The 23,727-nt window shown below is 48.2% G+C and overlaps 1 protein-coding gene across 1 annotated transcript in view; it reads right to left on the reverse strand.

Moving 5' to 3' along the window:
* The window catches only part of LOC128814223 (vascular endothelial growth factor receptor kdr-like), a 125,104-nt gene that overhangs the window by 79,089 nt on the left and 22,288 nt on the right, over positions 1 to 23,727 (reverse strand). The window contains exons 2-3 of the mRNA XM_053989846.1: positions 13,158 to 13,254; positions 9,360 to 9,562 (exon numbers count right to left, since the gene is read on the reverse strand). Of these exons, the coding sequence (XP_053845821.1) occupies positions 9,360 to 9,562; positions 13,158 to 13,254 (300 nt within the window). The remainder of the gene's footprint in view (positions 1 to 9,359; positions 9,563 to 13,157; positions 13,255 to 23,727) is intronic.

Genomic DNA, 23,727 nt, shown 5'->3' on the forward strand with positions numbered 1-23,727 from the left:
CAGGGGATGGACAAAGGTATGGAATGGAAGGAAAAGGGTATAAGATGGATGGATAAAGATACAGGCCAAGAGGAAATTTACTGGAGAAAAAAAATAGCTTCCTGATACCAAACTATTCACAATTCAAGATCAAATTTTGACTGAAAAGATGGAAGCACTGAATTTAAAACTATTTCTGCCAGTATTTTTAGAAAGAATTTCAGAATAGCCCTGTTTGCTTAAGAAGTAACATAAATCAAAAGAAGGCAGCTAAGCAAATATGAAATAATCCTAAAAGGCAGGAAAATATTGAACTGTGCAATGATTGATGCATCTTAGTCAAAACAGAATAAAATGTCTCAAAAATATTTCCTCTTCAGGAAAAAAAAAAAATTAACCCCATTCTCCACCATCTTTCCCAAACTCCAAGACTCATCTCTACCAAATTTTCAGATTCACAAGAGACCTAAAATTAATCTACCTTTTTCCAGCTGCAAATAGGACAGGTATGGTGCTACTGATTCACCTAATGGGAAGGGAAGCAGGGCATGTGACAGAAACTGTATTTCAGTCTGAACTGATTTTTAATAGCAGCCTGCTCCTGAATTGCCACATGTCCAACCAGGGGCTGCAGATAAACTATCCCAGATAAGCTACAATCTGAATTAGAAGCCAATAGAAGCCAAACTAGATAAATCTGGCCTTCTACCATCAGTCTTTGAAATCTTGATGGTATCTTAAAATCATCGTGCACTTAAGAACAGCAAGAGGGAGTTTCTGGGTGATAAAGATTGGGAAAAGGGAAGAATGGCTTCAGCTGTGGTGATTGTTAATCACTCATGGATGTTGGGTCTTCTGGGCATCATTCTCACAGTGTTTAAAAATAAAAAAAAGTAAAAGGTTTTCTATTTTATGGGTTCCCCTCTTTGCTAAGCCAGTGGGGTATCCTAGAGCAGATAGCTGTGATTTGTGTTATCTCAGTGACTTGTGTCATCTCGCTATTTTGTCCACTTAATACCCAAGCCTGGAGAGTTCTCTGCTTATGAAAAGGCTTTTCCCTCCCTGTTTCCATCTGCAATATCAGAGCTCTTAAACAGGTGGGGATACCTGTGGGTGGGATACCTGTGGATGGATACCTGTGGGAGCCACTGGGATTGGCCCAGCTGGTCAGAGCAGGGTGCTAATAAAGCCAAGGTTGTGGTTTTGAGCCAAGGTTGTGGTTTTGACCATTCACTTAAGAACTGGACTCCATGATCCTTGGGGGTCCCTTCCAACCTGGAATATTCTGTGATTTCCGCTCCTGGAATGGGAGTGCTACTGTGGCAGCAGCCTGTAGGGCTGCCCTACAAGAGAGCCCATGCAGGAGGTGAGGGCTGCACTTTGGCCATCAGGGGACAGTGACAGGGCCAGGCAGCTGCAGGGGAAGGTCAAGCACCTGGGTCTATCTCTGAGGCCAGGGAGGCTTTGTTTCCCTCCCTAACTGTGGAACTCTGTGCAAAAGGAAAAAACAATGTCAGAGAATCCCAGAATGATTTGGGTTGGAACCTTAAAGCCCATCCAGTTCCATCCCTGCCATGGGCAGGGACAGCTCCCACCATCCCAGCTTGCTTATCCAGCAAGCTCCATCCAACCTGGCCTTGGGCACTTCCAGAGGTAGGACAGCCTCAAGCATCTCAGTCATCAAGCACTGAAGAGCCCCAGGACACGGAGAAGAGCTCAAACCTTGTGTGTCCTGCTTCTGCTACTCCAAACCCCCTCCTAAGCAGGAGCAAGGAAATGCCATTGGGAAGGAGAGACTTTCCAGCACTTTCCAGGCAGCTGGACTGCTCACTTAGCAGATAAGCAAATATAAAGTGGCTCAGCTTTGGGGCTTAACACAATGGCAAAGGATAAATTCTGAGCTAATCAACTGCCAGCTGATACCTTTGTTATGGTTTGTACAGACAAAAAAAAACCCAGATCCATCTTGAAACCCTTCAGTAGTTCAGACTGACGGTGGCGTGGAAAAATGATCTGCTGGAACATCAGGAGTGTCACTGCCAGCTTTACAACCATGCTCACCACCTCCAGTCCACCAGCAATCAGTTAACTCCTTGTAAAAAAGTCTCTCAGAGACAGAACTTCTTGAAACAAAAGGGACAGGGTCAATTTTCTTTAAAAATGATAACCTCAGCCTGGAGGAAGATCTCCAGTTCCAGGTGGTGTAAATCAATTGCACTCAAGCGTTGCAATCTGGAGAGCTGAGGCATGGGAAATGCAGGTGTTGTCCCCTCCACAGTCAGCAGCACTGAACTCTGAGGGGAAATTCCTCAGCAAAGAAACCCCTTATGAAAACAGAGTATTTCCCCGTAGCTTGGCACATCTGTTCCTCCTGAGCTGGGAAGGTGAAATGCCCTATGAATCTCACCCAGAAAGAAACACCCAGCAACTCCCAGAGGCTAATTAAAAAGAATGATTTACTGCAGGCTGCAAAGCTCGTTACACGTGAAGACAGACAAGAGCTGAAGCACGGTGGAGACTTATCAGCTGCAGCCGCAGCTCGGAGGCGAGGGAAAGGCACCTTCCACGGGTCTCAGACTGCATGTCTGGCTCCCCAGGTCAGTGGAAGTTTGCAGGAAGCTCAGGCAAGCCAGGGTGTTGCTGTTTCCCCAGCAGGGCTCGGCAGGGAACACAAACACGCAGCCAAGGAAGCCGTGGCAGCGGGCTGGGGCAGGACGGGCCTGTCCGACCCCGGGGACAGACAGACAGCAAAACAGCTCTAAGGTCAAGTGTCGACAAGAACATTGTTTTCCTTCAGGCACTGAAGCCCTTCATGTTGAGATGCTCACAGTGACCTGGAGGAGATGACTTGCCGCTCGGGATGAGCTTTGGGAGGGTCTTTCCAGCTCAGCTGGGCAATCTCAGTTGTCCCCTCACACCTCCACAGCCTGGAGCCGAGGGGCTTAAACCCCTCAGCGCTACCCTCAGCACGTTGTAGATTCCATCTCTCCTACAGCTCTTTATTTCTGTGTCTGTGCCTCTGAGACTTTGTCCTGACACACACACAGAGGATTTTATACAGGATTTGGGTTTTTTTCATTCCTACACCGTGACAGCAATTTGTCTGGTGGTATTTGTCTCACAGCCCGAGCCCCGGAGCTGACATCACCTCTCCCTTCAGGTGCTGCCAGCCCAGGAGGATGACGAGCACTAAATGGCCTTTGAGGACAGCCATTCACGGCTGTTCATGTCCGTGAAATTTCTGAACATTCTCATTTTGCCTCTCGCTTTGTTCCAGATAAAGATAATTCCCTCGCCCTTGCCATTTATTTTCTTCACTCAGCCATACCTAAGCTGGGGAGCCTGGGCAGAGTTTTGCAGGTTCTTTAAGTTCATGTTTAACATAATCCCCATGAAGTTTGTCTTCATCAAGGTCAAAAAGCATCGAGAGGAGGTTTATAACATGTTCTTTACAGTAATAGCAGCATTAGCAGTGCAGTGACACCTTGGGCAGAGCATTTTGGAAAGCTTCACAAGGAAACAGCCTGGCCTGCTGAATTCCCCCTGGTGACCCATCAAAGCTGCCTCTAGGTACAGGAGTAACTCCTATAAAGGCACTTGTTTTGAAACTGGATCTTTGAAAATAAAAGACCTTTCAGTTTGGCAGGCCAATGAAAAGAATTGGTGGTGGAATGTTTAGATTAAACAGAAAGCAGAATATTTTCTCTTTAGGCAAAACAAAAGTGACTGCAAAACCCCCAGAAGCCATCCTGAGTCAACATGAGGCATTCTGTTTTGGTCAAATGAAATGCATTCTTCCCCTGGAGATAACTGTTATGAACACAGGAATATTTGTAGAGAATAAAATATTACTCTAAAAAGTGTTAAGTTCAAAAATTGTTGAAGCAAAATGCTTCTTGCTGCCAAGCAAATAAAAGCAAAATGGAAAGATTTATTTTTTAAAAATCACAAAAAAACACCACAGAAAAAGAAGCCTCCATGCTTTATCTGGAATTATGTTTCAAGGAGCAGAAGAATTTATAAATTCTGAGTCCCCCACCAGATTTCAGGCAGGTTTGACTATGTGGAAAATACTCCCCAGCTTTACCTGAAGTCCCATTAAGAACAGGTCTCCCACCTTGGGGAAGGCTCAGCAATTAGCAGCTACTGAGTGGATAAAAACCAGGAAGGAAGCAGTGGGGGAAGTGTGTGTGATTCTGCCTTTCATTTAGAAATTCTTGATCCATGAGGAGGGATCCTCTCTCCGTGCTGGGCTGTCAGGAGCTGTCACTGCCAGTGCCAGGAAGTGGCACTGCTCACTCATCGCATCCTTCAAGTCTCCTCTGCTTTAAAGTGAGACCCTTCAGGATGTGATTTGAAGATACTGAATGCCTTAATTCAGAGCTAAAAGCATCTTGTTTTTCCCTTGGATGCAGCCCTCAATCCTCGCAGGTCCTGCCCAGGGCACAGCCTGTGTTCTGTGTGCTCTGACACTGAGCTGGGATCTGCAGCCAACCCTCCCAGCACTGCCGTGTGCAGGGACAGCCACTTTATCTGCAGGGCACACAGCTCAGTAGCTGCCTATCTTAGCTGGCCCAGGTCTGGCAGCAAGTCTGCAGCCTCAAAGACAGAAGAAATGCAGCTCCAGCTCTGTTCCCACTGGTACAATCTTGGGAAAAGCGAGCCAAAGCCCAAAGCTGTCACCCAGCCCTGCAGTTCTGTTTCTCACTTTCAGATTATCTCTGTGAACTGTCAAGAGGATTAAGGAGGCAGGAATCAGCTTCAAAGAACATCAGAAGCAAAATATGATCTCAGCTGAGGGGCCCTTCCATGCACTTCCAGCCTCTTTAGATACCTCGTGGTGGGAAAGGGATGAGGCCAATGGGGCTGCTCATCCCTGGGCTGTGGCTGATGTGAACTTGAACTCCACCCTGCTGCAGCACTTGGACCACCTCTCCTCACTTTTCACTCCTGCCCTTCCCTGGAGCTGACCAGCAGGGAGATGCTCCAGCAGGACAAGTTGTGCTTGGATGCATCCCCCTTATCCCTCTGGAATGGCCTCAGCAGGACTCGAGCTCCCATAAAAATGTCAGTCTTGCTTCAAATTTGATTTCCAGTCCTCATGCTTTGGACTCCTGGAAGGACTGCACTGTGGCTGGTGCCTTCATTGTTCCCACATGGTTCTTTCCTTTAAAAGGAGCCAGAACTCAAATTTTCTGTGGGGGCATCTTCTGGATTTCCTGTGCTCTTGTGAACACCAGAACTGAGAACCAAACATGTGGAGCAAATGACTGTCCTGTGTTCCTCACTCACACCACCACCGAGGTGGTGAAACACCAGCAGCTGATGGCTCTGGGTGGGGACACACTGTTCAAGTGTTCACTGTTTAATTGTACACTGTTAAAATGTTTGTGTATTCAAAGTGAGCCCCACTGGAATCAGCAGGAATTGGGGAATCCATCCTGTTCTGCTCAGCCTCTCGTAGGCAGCCAACATAGGGCTCACACACAGCATTTTCTACCTGTTGCACTCAGAGGAGGTGGGACTGGTGTTTCTGAAGCAGTTATTTGAGAAGCAGCTCTATCATGGCCATAATTATTTCAAGAAATACAGTAACAGCCCTGCTTTGCATGAAAGATGCTGAAGGATGTTGCTGGCCCCATGCATTGAGAAGTTGCCTCTTTTAGCCCTGCAGCTGTGGCAAAGCAAATGCCATTGGGGGTGGGAAGGAATCCCAGCTTGGAAACCTGGAGGAACTTTTCCAGACACTCTTTGGCAAGATGTGCCCAGCTCCAGTGACCTCAGCACTGGAGTCACACAAGGTGGAGGCAGCAGGACTGGGTGGGCTCGTTCCTTGCTCTGATCACTGACTCAGGGGTACAAAATGTGCAGCTGATCCTTGACTGTGACACAGGGGCTGCTGGAGGATGGAGCTGAGGCAGGATTTGAGCCAGGAGGTCTTCCAGCTGACCCTCCCAGGACTCTGACTTTGCTGACACTAACAGTATTTCAAATAGCTGAGAGCTGCAAGTCCTGACTCCTGTCTAGACTGGAGCCTGGGGTAGCCCTTTGGGAAGGTGGAATGAATCTTTGCTTGATTTGTCCTTTTTTTCCTCCTTCTCTAAGCCATGTTAAATTTTATATGTGCTGGGAATGATATCTGTGTGTATATGTGAGACAGGAAAGGCAATGGGGTATTGGAAAATGTGGGATGTGAGACCTGGCATGATGGAAAAGATATGGAATAAGGGGTGGATGCTGACCTGGTTTTGTCTGGGATTGAGGTAGTTTTTTTTCTAGCTGGAACAGTGCTGTGTTTTGCATTCAATATTAGAATATAGTGGATAACACACTGAGGGGACCATTGTCAAGAGGACTGTCTGTATTTTCACACAGCCTGCCCTGTCCCTTGGCACAGGGATCCCAAAGGCTGCAACAAATGAGGATATTTCTCACAGGGAGGTGTCTCTTGCTCAGGAGGGGTAACTGCAGAAGGCAGATAGAAGCAGATGCTGTGTCTGGGTGGCTGTGGTAGCTCCATTTTCCATGGAGCTGCCACTGCAGTGTGGGACCAGACCCTGCCTTTCCCTGCAGAGATTATCCCTCAGAGCTGAGATGGAATTAACTCAGTTAAGAACTGCCAACTATTTCTGTTCCAGCCCTGGGCTGCTCTATGCTCTGGTATTTCCAACAGGGAGATGGGCAACAGGAGAAGGGGTTGTCTTCCTTTTTAATGATGATCCTTAGGACTTGCAGCTGCAGCCAGAGGCAGAAAAGGCCTCGGGAACAATTAATTCAGGATGAAGCTCCTGAGCTGTGCCTCCCTCAGTGCCCAAGTGCAGCTGAAGGGTGGCAGCTGCCCCTCCTGACCCCAGGGATGTGCAGGGTCACAGCTCCACCACCCCACAGGGAGAGCTGTGAGTGCCAGGTCCTGCCAGAGCTCACAAACCCCTCAGTCAGGCTGGGAAAACAGGAGGCAGCACAGGAAATAATGGCCAATAACAGGGCTTCTGACACAATAATGTTCTCATTTTGGTGTCGAGCAGCCGGCCAGGAATGAAGGGAAAAATATCATTCCCCTTCCTTTTTTGGCAAACCTTGTAACCTCAGAGGAATCCCCAGCCTTCAGGGGCTGGCTCCACATTTTCTGCCTTCACCTGCTCAACCTCATGAACACTGAGCACTTTCTCTCTCCACAAAACATCCACAGAGATGAGCTTTGGGCCTCACCCCTGTCTGGCACTGCCAAGGATCTGTGAGTTCCTCACTTGGAGACAGCTGATGGGTTTCTCAGTGCTGCCCAGTCACTGTCACAGCAGTTTCCCTCCTTGTTTAAGTCCAGAACAGTTTCCTTGTCCCCAGGACAGCCTGCTGGCTTCCAACAAATATCCACAGGAACTGAATGGCAGGAAGAGCATGCCCTAAGGACAGATCCATGCTGCGGTATAAATAGTTCCATTTCACGGGGCCAAGCAGCTTCCTCAGCCTGGCAGGCCAGATCCCAGCAGGAACCTGCAGCTCCTGGACTGAGCTGCTGGGGCAGAGCCCTGCTTTGGGTGCACAGGACAAGCCAGAGGATTTTCCGCCTACTTTTCCTTCCATGGCTTTTCAAGCACAGGAGTCTGAGTAAGAGCTTTTAGAGCAGGGAGGACGTGGGACACAATTAAAGTGCACTTGAGAGGGTGATTTTGTGCTGTTTGTCAGGTGAACCTTGGCAAGCAGGAGGACATCCTGTCTTTTTTTTAGATCAGCTCTGTTCTAAGAGCATCCCTGGCGAGGCATTTCATAACTTGGGATATTTTCTTCAGGAAAATGCTCAGGCAGTCCCAAAAGATCCACAATGTTTCCTGCTTGTGCTCCTGCCACAGAGTAATGAAGGGCTGGGTAGGCAGCCAGGGCACTGAATCTGGACAGAGAATTGAGTTTCCTGGAGCTTGGGACAGTCTGGGTTAACAATGTTGGACCTGGGGCATCTGAGCTGGTTGTAATGGGAAAAGGAATCAGCTCAGCACAAGAACCAGGGTGGATAAAGCAACCAGAGCACCATGAAAAAAAAAAAAAAAAAAAAAAAAAAAACAGAGAAAGGAAATAGAAAGGGAGAAAAAAAAATTATTTCAGGAACTAAGAAGTAATGCCAAAAAGCCACTTTCCAATTAAAGGAAAGCTTGCTGGGAAAGCAGGATAAGGGTAAAAAGGGACTGTTTTCAACAGGCAGGAAAGTGTCACCCACATGAATCGATCAGGTGTGTTCACCTGGAGGTGCAAAAGCTGAATTTAGCTGTGTGAGCATATCAGAGTCCCCTGGGAGATGGAAATCACTCCTTGTGTTGCTTCACCATCATTGGCAACACCCTGAGATCCTGAGAGAGAGCTGACAGCAAAAATTTGTGTTTTCTGGAGGTGTAGGTTTGCAGCACTCTTCAAATACCATCAGACAAACTCACTGCCTCTGCAGCATTTGTATAAGAGTATTCAAAGAACCACATTTTAGCTTTTACTAGGAAAATGAAATTAATTCATTCACATGAGTATTTGTGGGGAAGTGAAGGCTGAGCCTATCCAGCACCAGAGGAGTTAATGTCATCTATTCAAGGCACTAAAAGTTAGCTCAGCTTCATCTGAGGAGTCACAATCTCAGCTTGGAAGATCCAAGATGATTCAGTGTTTAGTAATGCATTTGTAAAGTAGATTTGAAAAAACCTCAGCATTTGGGGGGAATATTCTAACCAAAATTCCCATTATTGGAATGGTGGTTCAATAGGTTGCATTCACTTAATCACAGAAGATCATGCTCCTCTGAAGTTCCTGCTTCCATTAATTCCTGGATCTGAACTCAATGATTCTGAAATGTGGGGGAGAGGCAGCTCAAAGGGAACAAAAATGAGCATTGGGGCAATTTTTACAGCAAAATATATCCAATGCAGTCACACAGCTCTGCTAGGAATGTCTCACAGATGTAAGGACAAATGTGTAGGAGGGGAGGAATTACAAAGCATCCTGCTGGGAAGGTCCGTGCCTGGGGAGGAAGGGAAAGAGAGAGGGCTTGGGCATTAAGGATGAATCTTTGGAAAAGCACTGTGACAGCAAAACCCTTTAGGACTGAAGAATTTAGTCTTAAAAGGAAAGGATGTTTAAGGAAGTATCTGTTACTTGGGACACTAAACTGATGGGACAATCCAGTTCTCAAGTCCTGGAACTGAACAGGTTGGGTAATCTCTGGTTCTCACATCCATGTCCCTGAGAATTGAGCTGCCATGAAAACCCAGATGCATTTGATCTATTCAGAGTGTCAGAGCTGCTGCTTCCTCCTGGGCCAGCGGAAAGGTGGAAGCTCCTGCACTGCTGGTTCTGCCTCACACAGCTCCCACAGCCCAACACCATTTAAAAAGTGGAATTCTTACCTTGGACAAAGACATAGATCCTGGCCATGAGCCCCTGGTGCTCGGGGGTGCTGTTGAGGGCACAGCTGAGGTAGCCGGTGTCGTTGGTCGTGGCTCTCCTGAGGACCAGCTGGCTGCAGCTCAGCCCGGAGACATCGCGGCAGCCGCTCACGTGCACCCGCGGGTTGTCCTCCCTCAGCTGCCAGCTCACAGATGGGGGTCCCCTGCCAGCACAACACATCCAAATTACACAGGATTCAGGCAAAACTGGGGCTTCTTTCTGGCCAGCCCTTCCCAGTGCTCCTACCCTTGCCATTCCCAAAAAAATTGTGAAGGTCGCTGAGTGTTTGCACTTCCACCCATCAGAAATTGAGCTGGATCACCCCACACTGTTCCCCAGACATTCCTGAAATACTCTGTGGGAGCTGCAGCAAACTCCTGGAGAAAAGTTTAATTTCTCTTCTAACACACTGCCCGAACACAAGTTTGTTTTTATAACACTGTATTTTAGCTACTTCAAACATTACAAAGCATCAGATAAAATTATATGTTTGTTCGAGGCAGAGGATTTTACATATTTTAATGGTTAAATTAATGTATATTTTCTTGCACTGAGGCTGCATGGAGAGAGGAGGATATTTATGTAATTTTTCATCACCTTTCTTGCTTAATCAGCAGTGACTCAGTCTTGATTTTTATGAAGGGCTGAAACTAATCAGGTTACAAATCTGAGAATATCTGCTCAGGACACATTTTTTTCCAATTTCCCACATGACAGCAGCCAGAACATCAAGTCAGGAGGGCAGAGGATGCGTATTCTCCCTACCTGACTCCTCTGCTGCCAAATCTCCAAGCACAGCTTGTGAAAAATGCAATTCCATGGAGTTCGGGACAAAAAGCAGGGCCTGGATGTCACCTGCTGCAGGACCCAGAGCTCCCAGCTGATCTAAGTCACAGTTCGATGTGCTGGAAGCATCAGAAGCAGCAGGAGCTCCTGGTGCTCTCTCTGAGGGCTCTGGGGATGGACCAGAGCTACCACACAGGCCTAGGAGATGAAGATGATGGTGTTTTTTGTAGCAAACTGATTTTCAGTGTGGAAACTGGTGGGTTGAGGGTTAATCTCCTGTGGATTTTCCTGGGGAAGAAGTTGGTGTTGGAGAGAGGGAGTTGTGTGTGTGCTCTCAAGAACAGGGGGGATGGCTGTCCCTTCTCACTCAGAGAATTCCCACTGGCATTTGCTGAGGAAGGAGTGAGAACCCCTGGATTTCCCCAGCTCATGCTGCCAGGGAGAAATCCAGTCCAAACACGCTGACCGAGGACTGAGATGGCAAAGCCCAAAGTGTGTATCTGTGTGAAACTCCCATCCAGCCAAGAACTCAGAGCTCCAGTGGCCTGCAGGGTCCAATAGGTGCAGTCAGAGCACTTTTGCCAGGACATCCAGTGACCTTTCCACAAACATCCTCTTGGCCCTCGTTCCTGCCCGTCCCTCTGTCGCCTTCCTGAAGAGCAGGCGGACATGGAGCTGGGCTCCTGAGGTCATTCCCAGCACAAGGCTGACGGAGAGCACTGGGAAAAGTGGGAATATCCTCTCTGCTGAGCAGCCTCGCCCTTGTTCTTGGATGCTCTGGTGGCTTGGACAGCCCCATCCCACGTAAGAGTAGCTTCCCATTGTCCTTCCGAGGACCCAGAGCTCTGGCCCACCCTACCAACGTCACTGGTGACTCCAGGACTGGGATTGCTGGCCAGGAATAGGGAACAGAGCCAGCTCACACGGAGACACAGCTCCCAGCACGTCACCGTGTCCCTGCCTTTCGTCACCCACTCCCCCTCTGGTGTCCATCCAGTTCTGCTCAGGTGGCTCTGCAGGGCAGCACTGGGATTTCACACCTGTGCTTCCTTAATTCTTTCCCCCCCTACATACATTATCCTGGTGGGTAATGTATCCTTTGGCTGTTGCTTTGGGATTTTCACACATCTGCCAGAGGCAAGTGGCAGCAGCAGCTTTGGCTCCACTACCACAGACCAGGAAATCTTGGCCAGGAACCTAAAAAGCCTGGAGTTGAAGGGAGGATGGACATTCCCAGAGAGCTGCTGGGGCTGCTGCCCCATCCTGTGCCCCACACATCCCAAACGCCCCTGGAAGCACAAAGAATTCCAGAGCTCCCCTGGGCCAGGAGCTGTGAATGTGGCAGAGGAGGCAGGAGGGCAGACATCCCCAGAGGGGCTGGTCCAGGGAATCTTGCATTCAGAAACCACTTCTCTTCCCAGGTTTTGAATCACCTGAGCCAAGGAGCTGAAGTGCTCCAGGCCCTGGTCCCATGTTACACCCCATGCTCACATCCTTTTATGTTTCTCAGACCTGTCTTGGGGATTTCTTGCTTGCATCCATAAAGCAATGTGGGACTGAAGTGCTTGTAACTCCTTCAATTATTTATTCATTTGGTGATACAAGAATAGTAGGGTGCTCGTCCAGAGTAAAAAGGTGGGGGATGGAGAACTGCTGGGAAATGTTGATTTAATTGGTCTGGGGCACCTCAGGGTCTTTGAGTCCACACAGGTTTTATGGAGAGCACCACTGAGATGTTAAAGGACTGCTTAGACTTTATTGCCATCATGTTTGCTGTTTGCCAAGCTAAAAATACCACTGGAAGGTTGTTCTGACCTCATAAGCCACATGGCAAACTGGAGGGATTTGGAAAAAAGCTGCCTTCCATTCCAGAAGACATCCCAAATTTACACAGTCTGAGCCCATGCACCTTTCACTATAACAAAGGATTAAATAGTCTGGGACAAAAATCAGAGGGGACGTGTCAGCGTAACCTAAAACTTAGATTAATCTTCTCACTTCTTTTTTTTTTTTTTTTTTTTTTTTTTTCCTGTTTTCAGTAACTTGTGTTGCAGGAAACCATCCAGGCAGTGGCACCAGCCAAGGGAACCTTGCAAGAAGGTGTAAAATCCATGTGTGTGTGAGAGAGAGAAATTGTGAGAGTTTGTGTTACCCTGAGCTTTTTTCCTACAATGCTCTCAGAGAAAAACCTGAGAAACATCCTCTGGCAGTAGTGAAGTGTAAAAATCCCACTCAGAACAAGTAACACCTCCATCCATCTCAGTCTGAGGCCTTTTGTGAGACCCAGCAGCTGCTGCGTGTTCTGGCACAGCAGAGTGCTCTGGGTTTGCTCCTTTCTCGTGTGTCAGATGTATCCCCATTCCCAGAGCATCCTCTCCCTGTCATCACCAAAATCCTGCTGGTCCTTGCATGGCTGGTGGCACACATTGTGCCAGGACTGAGGTGCTGCTGTGATTTACAGCAGCAGCACTTTGGTTTTTCACAAGTCCTGGTTAAATTTGATTTAAATAATATGTTATGTTTAAACTGGCTGGGTCTTTGAATGTACACACCATGACTGCTGCTTATTTAAGTGTCTGTGATGGGCTAGGTGGCAGCTCCTGGTGATCTTGTTTGTTGTTTCCTCATGGACAGAGGGCAAAGGAGTGATTTAGCTGCAGAGGAGCTGAATCTACCCCTATTTCAAAGAGGATTTCCAGCCATGTCCTCAAACACGGCACATCCCGCTCCTGTGAGCTCTCCCCTGTGCTGACTCAGGGCTTTACTTGGGCCCCTGAACAGCACAACACAAAGAACTTGGCCAAGCTGACCCCAGACTCTCCTCCCTGCTCTGTCACAGCCCATCCAACTCCCTCCACACAGCCCCAGCTCCCAGCTGGCCGAGCATCAGGCTCTGCTGTGTCCTGGAGCTGTGCTGGGCCAAAGCAATCAACACGAGGACAAAAATCCAGCATTTTTTGAGCAAGCCTTACCAGCATTTTATTTTTAGGGTGTCTCCTGGTGAGATGACAATTTGGTCCTTGGAAATGCTCAGTCTTGGTTTTTGAAGAAGCTCTTCCTCAGCGAGACCTGACCCAAAAAAAAAGAAGAAACCATCATTAGTTTAGACGGGCTATTCAGTGGCGTCAGAGCAGCACAATGCACTCGAGGCAAACTCTTTGTTTTGTAAATAGTTCCTAATTTGGGGGCCCACACAGTGCTGCATTTATCCTTGGTCAGGAGATGCCCTCGGTTCGTTTTTGTTTCCTTTATTCCTCTCTTTCTTTTCCGACACTGAGCACCTGCATTTGTGCCAGTAGTGTTTTGAGCCAGCTTTATTACTGAATTATTGCAGATTTTGGAAAACAGATCTGTGTCAAAAGGATTTTGCACACATATAAAAGTGGAAGGAGTCAGGTCCCTGGGAAATAATTTGATGGGTGAGCTCATACATTACATTTTAATTAATGGGAGAAGAGAAAACAATAATTCTGGGGAGCAGCTCTGTGAAGCACCTGTGATATTAAAGGCAAATTGAAAACCTGGTGTTTCCCAAATCACCATTCCCAAATCCTGCATCTGAGCTTAACCCCAGGGTCTGTGGGCACTGTGGCTGGGGTAATGCTCCCAGGGGAATCTGTGATTTTGTCAGGTCTCTGATGACCAGGAGCATTAATGACTGCAATAACAAAGGTCTCTCTCATCATCTCCTGGCCCAGGAAATGTCTCCTGCCTGTGGAACTGTCCCCAGGGACAATCTGAGTGTTCATCTACAATGAGACAATGTTCAGAAAGTGAAACTGAGAAGAACCAGAAGTGGAGGCTGGCCAGGCTGGTTGCTTTGTCCAAATTCAAAGTAATATAATCAAGGAGATGAGAAACCAGGCTCTGATAAGGATCTCCACTTCCAAAGCTCTGACATTAAAGCCGTGGTTTTTTTTCCCTCCTGCTCTTCAAGTTTCTCTCTTCTCCTGTGCCTCAAACTCGATAAGCCAAGCAATCCTCACTGGGCTCCCAGCACGGGCATTATTTGCAGCAGACAGGGAGATAACATATCTGGCAGAAAGAGAAACACTAGGCTTTAACTTTTCAACTGCACGAAGCAGTGATTTTCCTGCCCCCACCTCTCTACTCTCATCTCCGGGCTGCTTGATTTCAGTAAATTGCTCTTTGCCTGGCATCAGTGTGGGGAGTGACTCACTCCTACTTTGGAGTCTCTGGCTTCTTCCAGGAGCTCTTGGAGCTCCTATCAGGATCTCAATAATCTCATGGCACCACAGAATCCTTCCAGAGGGGATCCTGCCCAGAAAACACGGTGCTGGAGTGCCCTTGGAGCCCCTGACCCTTCCTCCAGACCCTGGCTGAGACTCTGAACCAGTGTTGGCCACCAGAGACAGATCCAGCCCACTCCCCCTGCTCTGGCACTGTTGCTCCATCTCCAAGGTCCTTTGCAGAACAAGAAGTTGGAGTCTGGCCAACCTCAACTCTCTCCAATGGCTCTGTGTGACATTATTTAGCACCTCCAAACTGCTATTCCATGAAATGCTGGGCAAGCAGAGCAGCTGGAGGCTCCAGCCCCACAGTTCCCATTTATTTGGGAAGCACTGCTATTCCTCAACACCCTCGGGGTGGCACACGTAGGGAGCAGCATCACATTGAGCTGAGAACCAACAGAAAAAGCCCCAAACTCCGCAGGAGGAGCCACTGCCAGGCAAGCCCATCCTTGCTCTTGGCTCCCAGTCCCCTCTGGTTTCCTGGCAGAGCCAGTTCCCACTGGGAATGGGCTGAGCCTTGGCACAGGTTCTTTTGTGGTGCTGAGGCATTTCACAGCCCCCTCAGACTGACTGTGCTGAGCTTTGCAAAAATGCTCCAGGATATGGCCAACAGCTTCAAATTTGTCTGTCAAATGCCATTAATCTGCCAGCTGAGGGGGGTTTGGGTCCCTGTTGCTCTCCCAGGACACTGCTCCTCCCAGGGTCTGCTCTGGGCTGTTGATGTTGTGACTTCAGCCAGGACTTAGAAAATCCTGGGGTTTGAAACAAAATTATTTCTCTCCTCTTGTGCCTTCAGTTGTTCTTAGGTCTTAAGGGGGGCTCAGCTGGTGCCTCTGGATTGCAGCTCTCATGAGCAAGTGTGGCACTGTCAGAGGGTGTAGGGTCAGAGCCTGAGCTCTGTTCTGACTGCAGAGTCTTCGGGCTTCTACAACATTTGACACCGTTCTTGCTAAGAGAAAGAAAAGTATTTTTCAATTATTCTGGTTTTGCTTCTGAGTTACTTCTTGCCCAAAGTTTATTTTGGCTTCGGGAGCTGAAGAACAGAATAAGCAAAGTGGAATTTCGGTGCTTTTCTACTCCATAGAGGACAGGAGAATTCCTGTGCCACACACATCTGGTCTCTGCTGGCAGGTGACAGAGGGTTTATATAAACACAGCCTGTGCCCCTTCTGTCACACCACTGCTGAGTGGGCTGGGAAAAGAACATTTTGAGGGCAAAACAGAGAGAGTTGTGGGGGCAAGGCCAGGCTGTGCTACGGCAGAATACCTAATGCCAAACTGGCAGAGTGAGACCTCACAATATTCCTGATCTCCCCAGGTCTCTTTAGAGCTAGACTGCGCAAAGCTGGGGACAGCCCCAAGGGTGTGTTGAATGAGGAGGAAGGATGTGCTCCACTTTCATATTTGTTGTCTGTGTTTGAGAGATTCATGCCTTTTGAAGGTGTTAGGATGCTGCAAGGGAGAATCAAGCACATTCCTGGTTAGTGCACTCCCTCTTTTCCACAGCCCTGCTCCCCAACCTTTGTCCCTAAAAGCCAGGACCCACAGCCTTCCCAGGGTGGGGTGGGAGACCTGCTGGGCTGGGTCCTGCTGAAGCTGAAGTGCTCTGATTGCACTGCTCAAATTCCAATACCCAGGCCTAAAAGAACATCATCCTCTCCACCCTGATGAATAATTTTGGTCATGCTCTAGGGCTACAAGGGACATAAAATTAAAAGTGAGCCGTCATTACTGTGTCATGACCATGGCAAAGATCCTTGTGAGAGCCACAAGAAAAGTCCTGGGTGCCACAGCTGTCCTGCCATCCCCTGCGGAGCTGACACTGCTCTGAGTGTGCTCCTGGTGCAGCATTCTTCCCTAGATGCCCTGGCATGGTTTGGGATGAGATGCTGAAGTGACAATCCTGCAGATATGGCAGACAGCTCGTTGCCTCCTACAGAGCCACAAAGAGGTCTCAGCCACACATCCCCTGTGTGAGCCACGGGGGAAGGACAGGCTCCTCCTGGGAAGGGACACCTCTGCTCAGGATCCCCACTCCCTGCCGTGCTGTGGTTGTTGCCAGCACAAGTTGGCTCCAGCAAGACAAGAGCAGCACCTCCAACCTGGAGATGCCCCTGGAAAGAGCTGAGGTGAGGACAGAGCCTCTGCCCAGAGCCTCACTGCACCATTTCTGACTCTGGGAGTCCATTCCTACCTCCAGTTCAGGCTTTAGCATTCTGCTCTCAGCAATGAAAACCGCAAACACAGCACAACCACAAATCCTCGGGAGCAAAATGTGAAAGGTTGACTGATACATTATCCAGGGGAGAAAAATATATTGAAAATGGCTTTTCCTGGGATAATCTGATTTTGCAGCATGGCCAACATTAAACATGGGAGGCTCCCCAGGCAGAGGGTAATGGGTGACCTCCCTCACCTCTCTGTCAGATGGTTTCCAACTCCATCTCACTTGGCACAGGGAGATCCCTCCCACACACAGCCTGATGCTCCATACTGGGCCCAGCAGTGAGCGTGGATAAAAAGTATTTTTAATCTCTGTTCCTAATTGTAACAGCCTTCCTCCAGGCATCCTCTGGGCACTGCAGCTCTCCCTAGGAGAGCCCTCACAGATGGTTGTGAGCCTGGCAGTGCCTGGGTGTGGCTCAGTGACAGCTCAGGCAATGTGATCCCTGATTAAGGATTCGGGGATCCCTTCTGGCCACAGGGAGAGCTGGGGGAACAGAGCCCACACAGTCTCTGCTTCAGGTGACAAGGAAATGATTGCTGGGCAGAACAGAGAGTGCTGTGCTGGCAGGTTAGAGCAGGGATGGCATGAGGGCTTGGGCACACAAACAGCTTTGTCCACATGGGTGACCTCCAGGACTATTCCTGTGTGTAAAGGCACTCCTGTGCAGAGAGCTGTGCCCAGGGCACCTCAGGACCCCTTGGAAGGGGCTGGAAGTCATCGTTTGGAGCTGATTTGAGTCAGGGAAGGAGGGTGACAGACACACAGCATTTAAAATCTGTTTTGTCATTGCTGAGGATGCTCCTATGAGCTGTGCTTGCCTGGCAGAGCCTGGAACAGAAGCTCCAGGATCCCTCTGGACACGCGGGGGGCTGTCCAGACACCACACCCTGTCCTGGTGACCAGTGAGAGGTGACCAGTAGTAACTGGGGTGGTGCAGAGGCAGAGCTGTCCCCTCCCCTCCTCCCAGGAAAAGCCAGATCCTCCAAACAACTCAGTCCCTGCTGCAGAAATGACACCCAGGAAATGACAATGTTCTCCCCTCCGAGCTGCCAGGGCACCTCATCACCAGCACAGCGTGAGCACACCTTGAAATGAGCAGATGCCCCTTTCAAAGGGTATCTTCATGCTTCCATCCCCAAGGAAATCTACTTTTGCTGGAATTGGAGAGCTCAGGGATTCACTGAAAAGCCATGTGTGTTTAAACCAATGGCCTGTAATCATTTTAGGATTTATTTCAAGGTTACCCCCATGAAAAGAGAAGGCACCACAGCACTGCCAGCATTATTGGATCACAAGCCTTGCAATATTTGGTGTTTTTAAGTCTTCAGCTCCTGGAATCAGCTTTCAGTCATTACACTCAAGTGGTTTTCTATTATGTTTAAAGGTTTAAAAAAACAGTAGCAAATAACTAAAGAGACCCATCTCCACACCTCCTTTTGTTGTGAACTTGGACATAGGATTTTTGATTCTCCTAGACATTAATTAAATGTTTTGTGCTCTCTATGCACAATGCAAGATCTTCTACATGAAATGTTATTGACTTTCCCAGCAGAGGGGAAAGGAGGCTCTTGTGGGGAAGGTCTTGGCTGTAAGTCAGAGAAAAAACTCCCAATTTTTGTCTTTTCTGCTGGCTGGTGAGTTCTGTATTGAGACACTGATGGGAACTGAGTCAATACTGAGGGCAAAGGCCCCCATGATGGGCTGCAGGTGGGGAATATGTGGGTCAGAACTGCTTGGGGAAAACTTCCCCTCTAGACCTAATGTGGTTTGAGTGCCTCTCTCCCATTTCCTGTGCTCAGGGAGCTGCTTTGGGTCAAGTTATTTGCTCTCTCAATTCTCCATGTGTCTTTTGAGGATAATATTTTGTCAGTGAAGATTTAAACCCTTCATCTTTTCCTGTGCATTTCCACTGTGCTAAACCACTTTTCCTAGAGGAGGAGGTGAGAAGGGGTTCAGCCTCTCACCACCTCTGGCCAGGACTCTCTCCCTTGCCTGCTATTCCAGCTGAACTATTTTTAAGGAAAATGGTTCATCAGCTTTTAAAGATTCTCTATTTCCTTTGTTTGTTTGAGAGGAATGGTTAATAGAAGCCTCTCTTCTTGTGGTTTTCCTCATCAAAATAACCAGGAGTCTCCCAGGGTGGCTCTGCTGTGGGTGGGCACAGAGCTGAGAACCTCCAGGCCAGAGCCAAAGCTCCCCTTCCTACAGAAGCTGAAGAAGTTTTTCCAAAATTAAATTAGCAATTACAAACTCATCAGGAGAGATGGCAAAGGTTCCTTCAGGATATTCAAATGCAACAGGATTCCTGTTTCCATTGATTTTCCCAGCCAGAGAAAGCAGCATTTTCTCAGCTGAGTCACGAGAGAGGGGAGCAGTTCCCACCCGTTCCTCTGTGCCTGCTGCAAGTGGAAGTTGTGTGTGGCTCAGGGCAGTTGGAGTGTAAATGATCCAAAGTGACAACAACGAAAAATTAAATCATTAGTCTGGAGCAGGGAGACGTCTACAACAGCAAAGTAAAAACAACTGCTAAGTGGAGAAAGTGTTTGGAGATAAGATAAGGCTTTGGCCCAGCTTTTGGGATTTGTTCCTACAAGGCTTTTCCTCAGCCACAGATGTATCAGCATTTCCTGCTGAGGTGGCACAGGGTCACCCTGGTTTCCTCCTGCAATCAGCAAAACCCTTCAGCAAGGCCACCTGATTGCTCTGGGTGCTGACACACAAACCCTGTGACCTTTCCTTGGCTTTTCTGCAATCCAAACCTCACTTTTGGGGCTCACCTGCACCTGCTCCAAGGCAGCCTCTGGAATTCCAATGCCATGGCCTTTCCTGGCTGTCTGTGATCTGGATCCCTGGATCAGCTACAGATTTATGGGAAGGGGTCACAGAAAGCAGCTCCAGATCAAAATTGTTTGGTCTTGGGCAGTGGCAGCTCATTAATCAGGGCCATTGTTTTCCCTCTGACATCACAGAGAGTCTCAGGGAATGCCAGGGATGTCACCAGCCCGTGCTGCTGGTGAGCCTGAGACTGAGGGGACATGTCCTCGTTTTGGGACTGGCTGATAAGCCAGGAACTCGGATCTACATGGAAAATAAACATGAAATCTGGGAAAGGAGGTGGCAACATCTGCGATCATCTGCCAGGCACTCAAGCACAATTTGAAGTATTTAGGAAATGTGGTAATCTCATGTTGATGGAAAAAAGGCTAGGAATGTTGTTATTTCTTGATCCAAATTATGGCAATTCCTCTGGGAAAGAGAAGATCTGGCACTTCTCCATGATTAGGAAATATGCAGACCCAGTGGGAACAAGATGCACAGAAAAGGAGCCCTAAATACTCTAGGGGGAAACAAACAAACAAACAAACAAAAAAAAAAAAAAAAATCAAAAAATGTGAGGTATGAAGCTGTCTTTGCCTCTCCCTCCAGCATGGTCTCATGAGAAAAGCTGGAGGGCTGCAGATCAGTGTTTCCAATGATTCCCAGACAGGATTACTTCATCAGCGCTCCAGACATAGCTTTCCTTCCTCCTAACTGGCCATCCCCAGGACAGGGCACATTCCTCAGGCAAAGCTGGGAGTCAGGAGGAGTGAGGGCACCCAGGGGGCTGCGGGATGACCCCTCCTGGGGAGCAGCCCTGGCCAGAGCCGGACACAGCTCTCTGTGCTGCCTTTGGGTCACCCCGTGCTCCCCCTGCCCACCCCAGCCCTTCACCTCCTCCCAGGGGACTCAGGGAGCACTTCCTGCACTCCAGAGCTATTCCAACATTTCTCTGGAAGTGAACCTAGCCAGATTTCTTCTCTTTCTCCAGAGCGCTGGGTAGGAAAATGGGAAGGTGAAAGGGGGAGTGGAGGGACAGCATCAACTTCTGCTCCCTGTGACAGGGATAGCACCCAGGGAATGGCTGGAGCTGTGTCAGGGCAGGGTTAGGTTGGAGATCAGGAAAGGTTCTTTCTCCAGAGGGTGCTGGCACTGTCCAGGGAATGGGCAGGGTCCCGAGGCTGCCAGAGCTCCAGGAGGGTTTGGTCAATCAGGGTGGGATTGCTGGGGGTCTGTGCAGGGCCAGGGCTTGGACTGGATGATCCTTGCGGGTCCCTTCCATCTCAGGATAGTCTGTGATCCATCTCTGCCTCCTCTGGGCTCTTTCCAGGCTTCTCTGTGTCCCTGTGCCAACTCAGAATTGTCCCCCCCAGGTGAACTCCTGGTGCTTTATGTGAGTATGGATGGATAGAGCTGGAGATTTTTATGGCTTGTCAACACAACTGTTCCTCACAGCTACAGACACCAGACCTGGACCAAGCTGTGGTTCCAGCTTGTCCAAACCCTGCACTGAGCTGCCTTTAATGTAATCAGAATCCCTCTCTGCAGGTAATTTGTATGTGGTGAGTAGTTACTTACAAAGCTGTGGATGCTAAGGAAGGAACGCTTTAAAAAACTTCTAGTTTAATTACTTGATTATTTTGAGGAGTATCATCAGATCTGCTCATTTAGCAAAGGTGACAGGTGAGGCTGAGGAGTCATCAGCAGTAATTCACGGGCTTCATGTCTGCAGCACTAAACACTGCTCACTCACACATCAATGGGATTGGATTTGGCACCTCTCGAAATTTCTCTCAAACTTATTTGTTTTGTACAGCTGCAAATAATGAAAGCAATTGTTGGGCTGACTCAGTTCCAAGAACTATTCCCCAACCTACTCATGTACACAGAGAGGATCAGTCACTCTTGAAATCCATCCTGAGATGAGCCAGCTCCTCCCATGCAAAAACAAGCAGTAAATCTCTGTTGATTCCAGTGATTTCCCTCCCGTTCCTACCCAGTTTCACTCTTTACACTGCACTTTTTAACCTGGAATAAAAGGCTTGCCCCACTCCAGGGTGGATGTTTTGTTGAGGAGAATGGACTTCTTTAAAGTTAGAGCACTAGTAGAGAGTTTTCAACAGGTTTTCTATATACTTTTATACCTTCTTCATAATTTCCTTTTGAAGTGACAAGAAATCAGAATTAAAACACCAACCCTTTCTTTTTCTGTGTGGCTGTGATAGGTTAATATTAATTTTTTCCTTATTAATCACATCACTGCCCAGGTATTGGCAGACTGGAAATGTCTGCGATGGTTCCTTCACTGTGGTGGCACTTCCCAAAGAAAGGACACGGTGCACCAGGAGTGATGAACTGCAGGTGGGACACAGAGAGATTTGATGCAGGTTTTATCTCTCTGTAGATAAGAAACTGCCTTATTTCAGTGTTTAGGGGCAATGGAATAACCCAGGCAGGCATCAGCTCCTAAATGAGCCGGGCTGCCAGCAGAGGTCAGGATTGAAACTGGCACCAGAAAATGTTAAGGAGGGATTTCCCTGAGGTTTCCATGCAAGCTGCTGTCAGTGGGGAACTGATTTTTTTGCCAGAGTTCAATACAACGGTTGGTTTTCCACGTGTGGAAAATCTGCCCTGGTTCTAGAGAGCTGACCTAGTCCCTGACATCTTTAATCAGTTCACAACTTCCAGCAGTAATTTAGGGCAGTCAGACTTGGTTGAGAACCACAGCTTTGGGGTTGAAAAGTAACGCTCCTATAAATTCACAGCAAACAGATACAAATGAACTTTTCTCAGGTTAAAGAGGTTGGTAAATGAAATTTCACTGGGCCACAGCACACAAATTAAAGCACTGCCCAGCATGAACTCCAAATGAAGTCCCACTTGAGGGGTGCTAACTTTGAACTTCACCTAGCCTGGCTATTTCAGTTCTTAGGACATTCATTTCCAGAGCAATTTTCCATGTAACACAAGGCAATAGTATCAAATGAAACAGTATTTCCAAATACCCGGTGAACTAAATCATTGTCCTGTGTGTCAGCTTCTCCTTTGATAATAAAATATGATGGTAATTCATCCTAAGACCAAGGCTTTGGAAAACTGTAACATGGATCCCCTGGAGAGACATTAAAATGGCCAGAGAAGAAGAGAGAGAAGTTACAAAATCCCTGACACTGTGATTTAGCAAAATGTGTGTTTCTTTGAAAGCATTTTTCGGTCTTTTTTGCTAGCACTCAGCCTCTGCCTGGACGTACCAGATCAGAAGGATGCTCACTCACGTTCCTCCTCCACCATCTGCAGACTAAAACCGTGATTCCCAAATTTCTTCTTGTTCCATCATCCACTTGCACATGAGAGTGTTGGAAACCCCTGATACTACCTATCCTCAAACTCTGTACAGAATGAGATTTATAAGATCTGGAAAAATAAAATCTAAGCCCAACGGACGGGAATTGTCAGGAATGGCTCATAAGTGGGCCTTTAGGTGCTGCCATAACAAAACTGTTAGAAAGGGGAGTGGTTATCAGGAGAGGCTGGAATCATGGGCAATCATTTATCTGCTCCTTCTGTTGGCAAGAGTCTGGGGAGAGGAAAGAAAACCTTCCCAAGGTTGTTCCATCAGCCTGTGTAATTCAGCTCCCAAAGGAAGCAGAGCTGCCAGCCCTATCTTTGGGAATACTTAGAATTAGAGGAGATAAAGTGCTGGGAGATGTCCTTCAGGAAACATTTGCTGGTGCTCCACATGGAACAATCTCTGAGAGCTCCAGCTGCCACATTTGGAAATTCTCTGATGTCCTGCTGAGTGGCCAAGCAGGGCCTGCCTTGACGTACAGGACCCTTCCCTTTCCAAACTTCTTTGGTGCTCCCTGAGAGGCAGAGTAGATATCTCAGCTCTGGACTCAGAAGTGTCCCCAGAGCAGACTTCAGAGAGGACTGGGGATGTTTTCCAAGAAAGGCAAGAGCTGACAGAAGAATTTGGGTGAGGTTCTGCTGAATGACAAGAGGGTGGATTGCAAAGCAACCTCTGACCGTGCTCCAGGGCTAAACCCGACTTGCCAGCAAGGAACATGACTGCCCAGGGAACACCAAATAATTATGGGAAAGCTGCTCAGAGAGATCCCAGCTTTCCTCAGGCCACATTCCCCGAGGTTTCCTGCTTGGAGCCTTGCTGGTGTGAGTCCAGCAGTGATCTCTGCTCCCTGGAGATGCTGCTGTGTCCCATAGGCAGCACCACACAAACCCTGGTGG

This window comes from Vidua macroura, chromosome 14 (assembly GCF_024509145.1).
Source record: "Vidua macroura isolate BioBank_ID:100142 chromosome 14, ASM2450914v1, whole genome shotgun sequence".
Classification (NCBI taxonomy): Eukaryota; Metazoa; Chordata; class Aves; order Passeriformes; family Viduidae; genus Vidua; species Vidua macroura.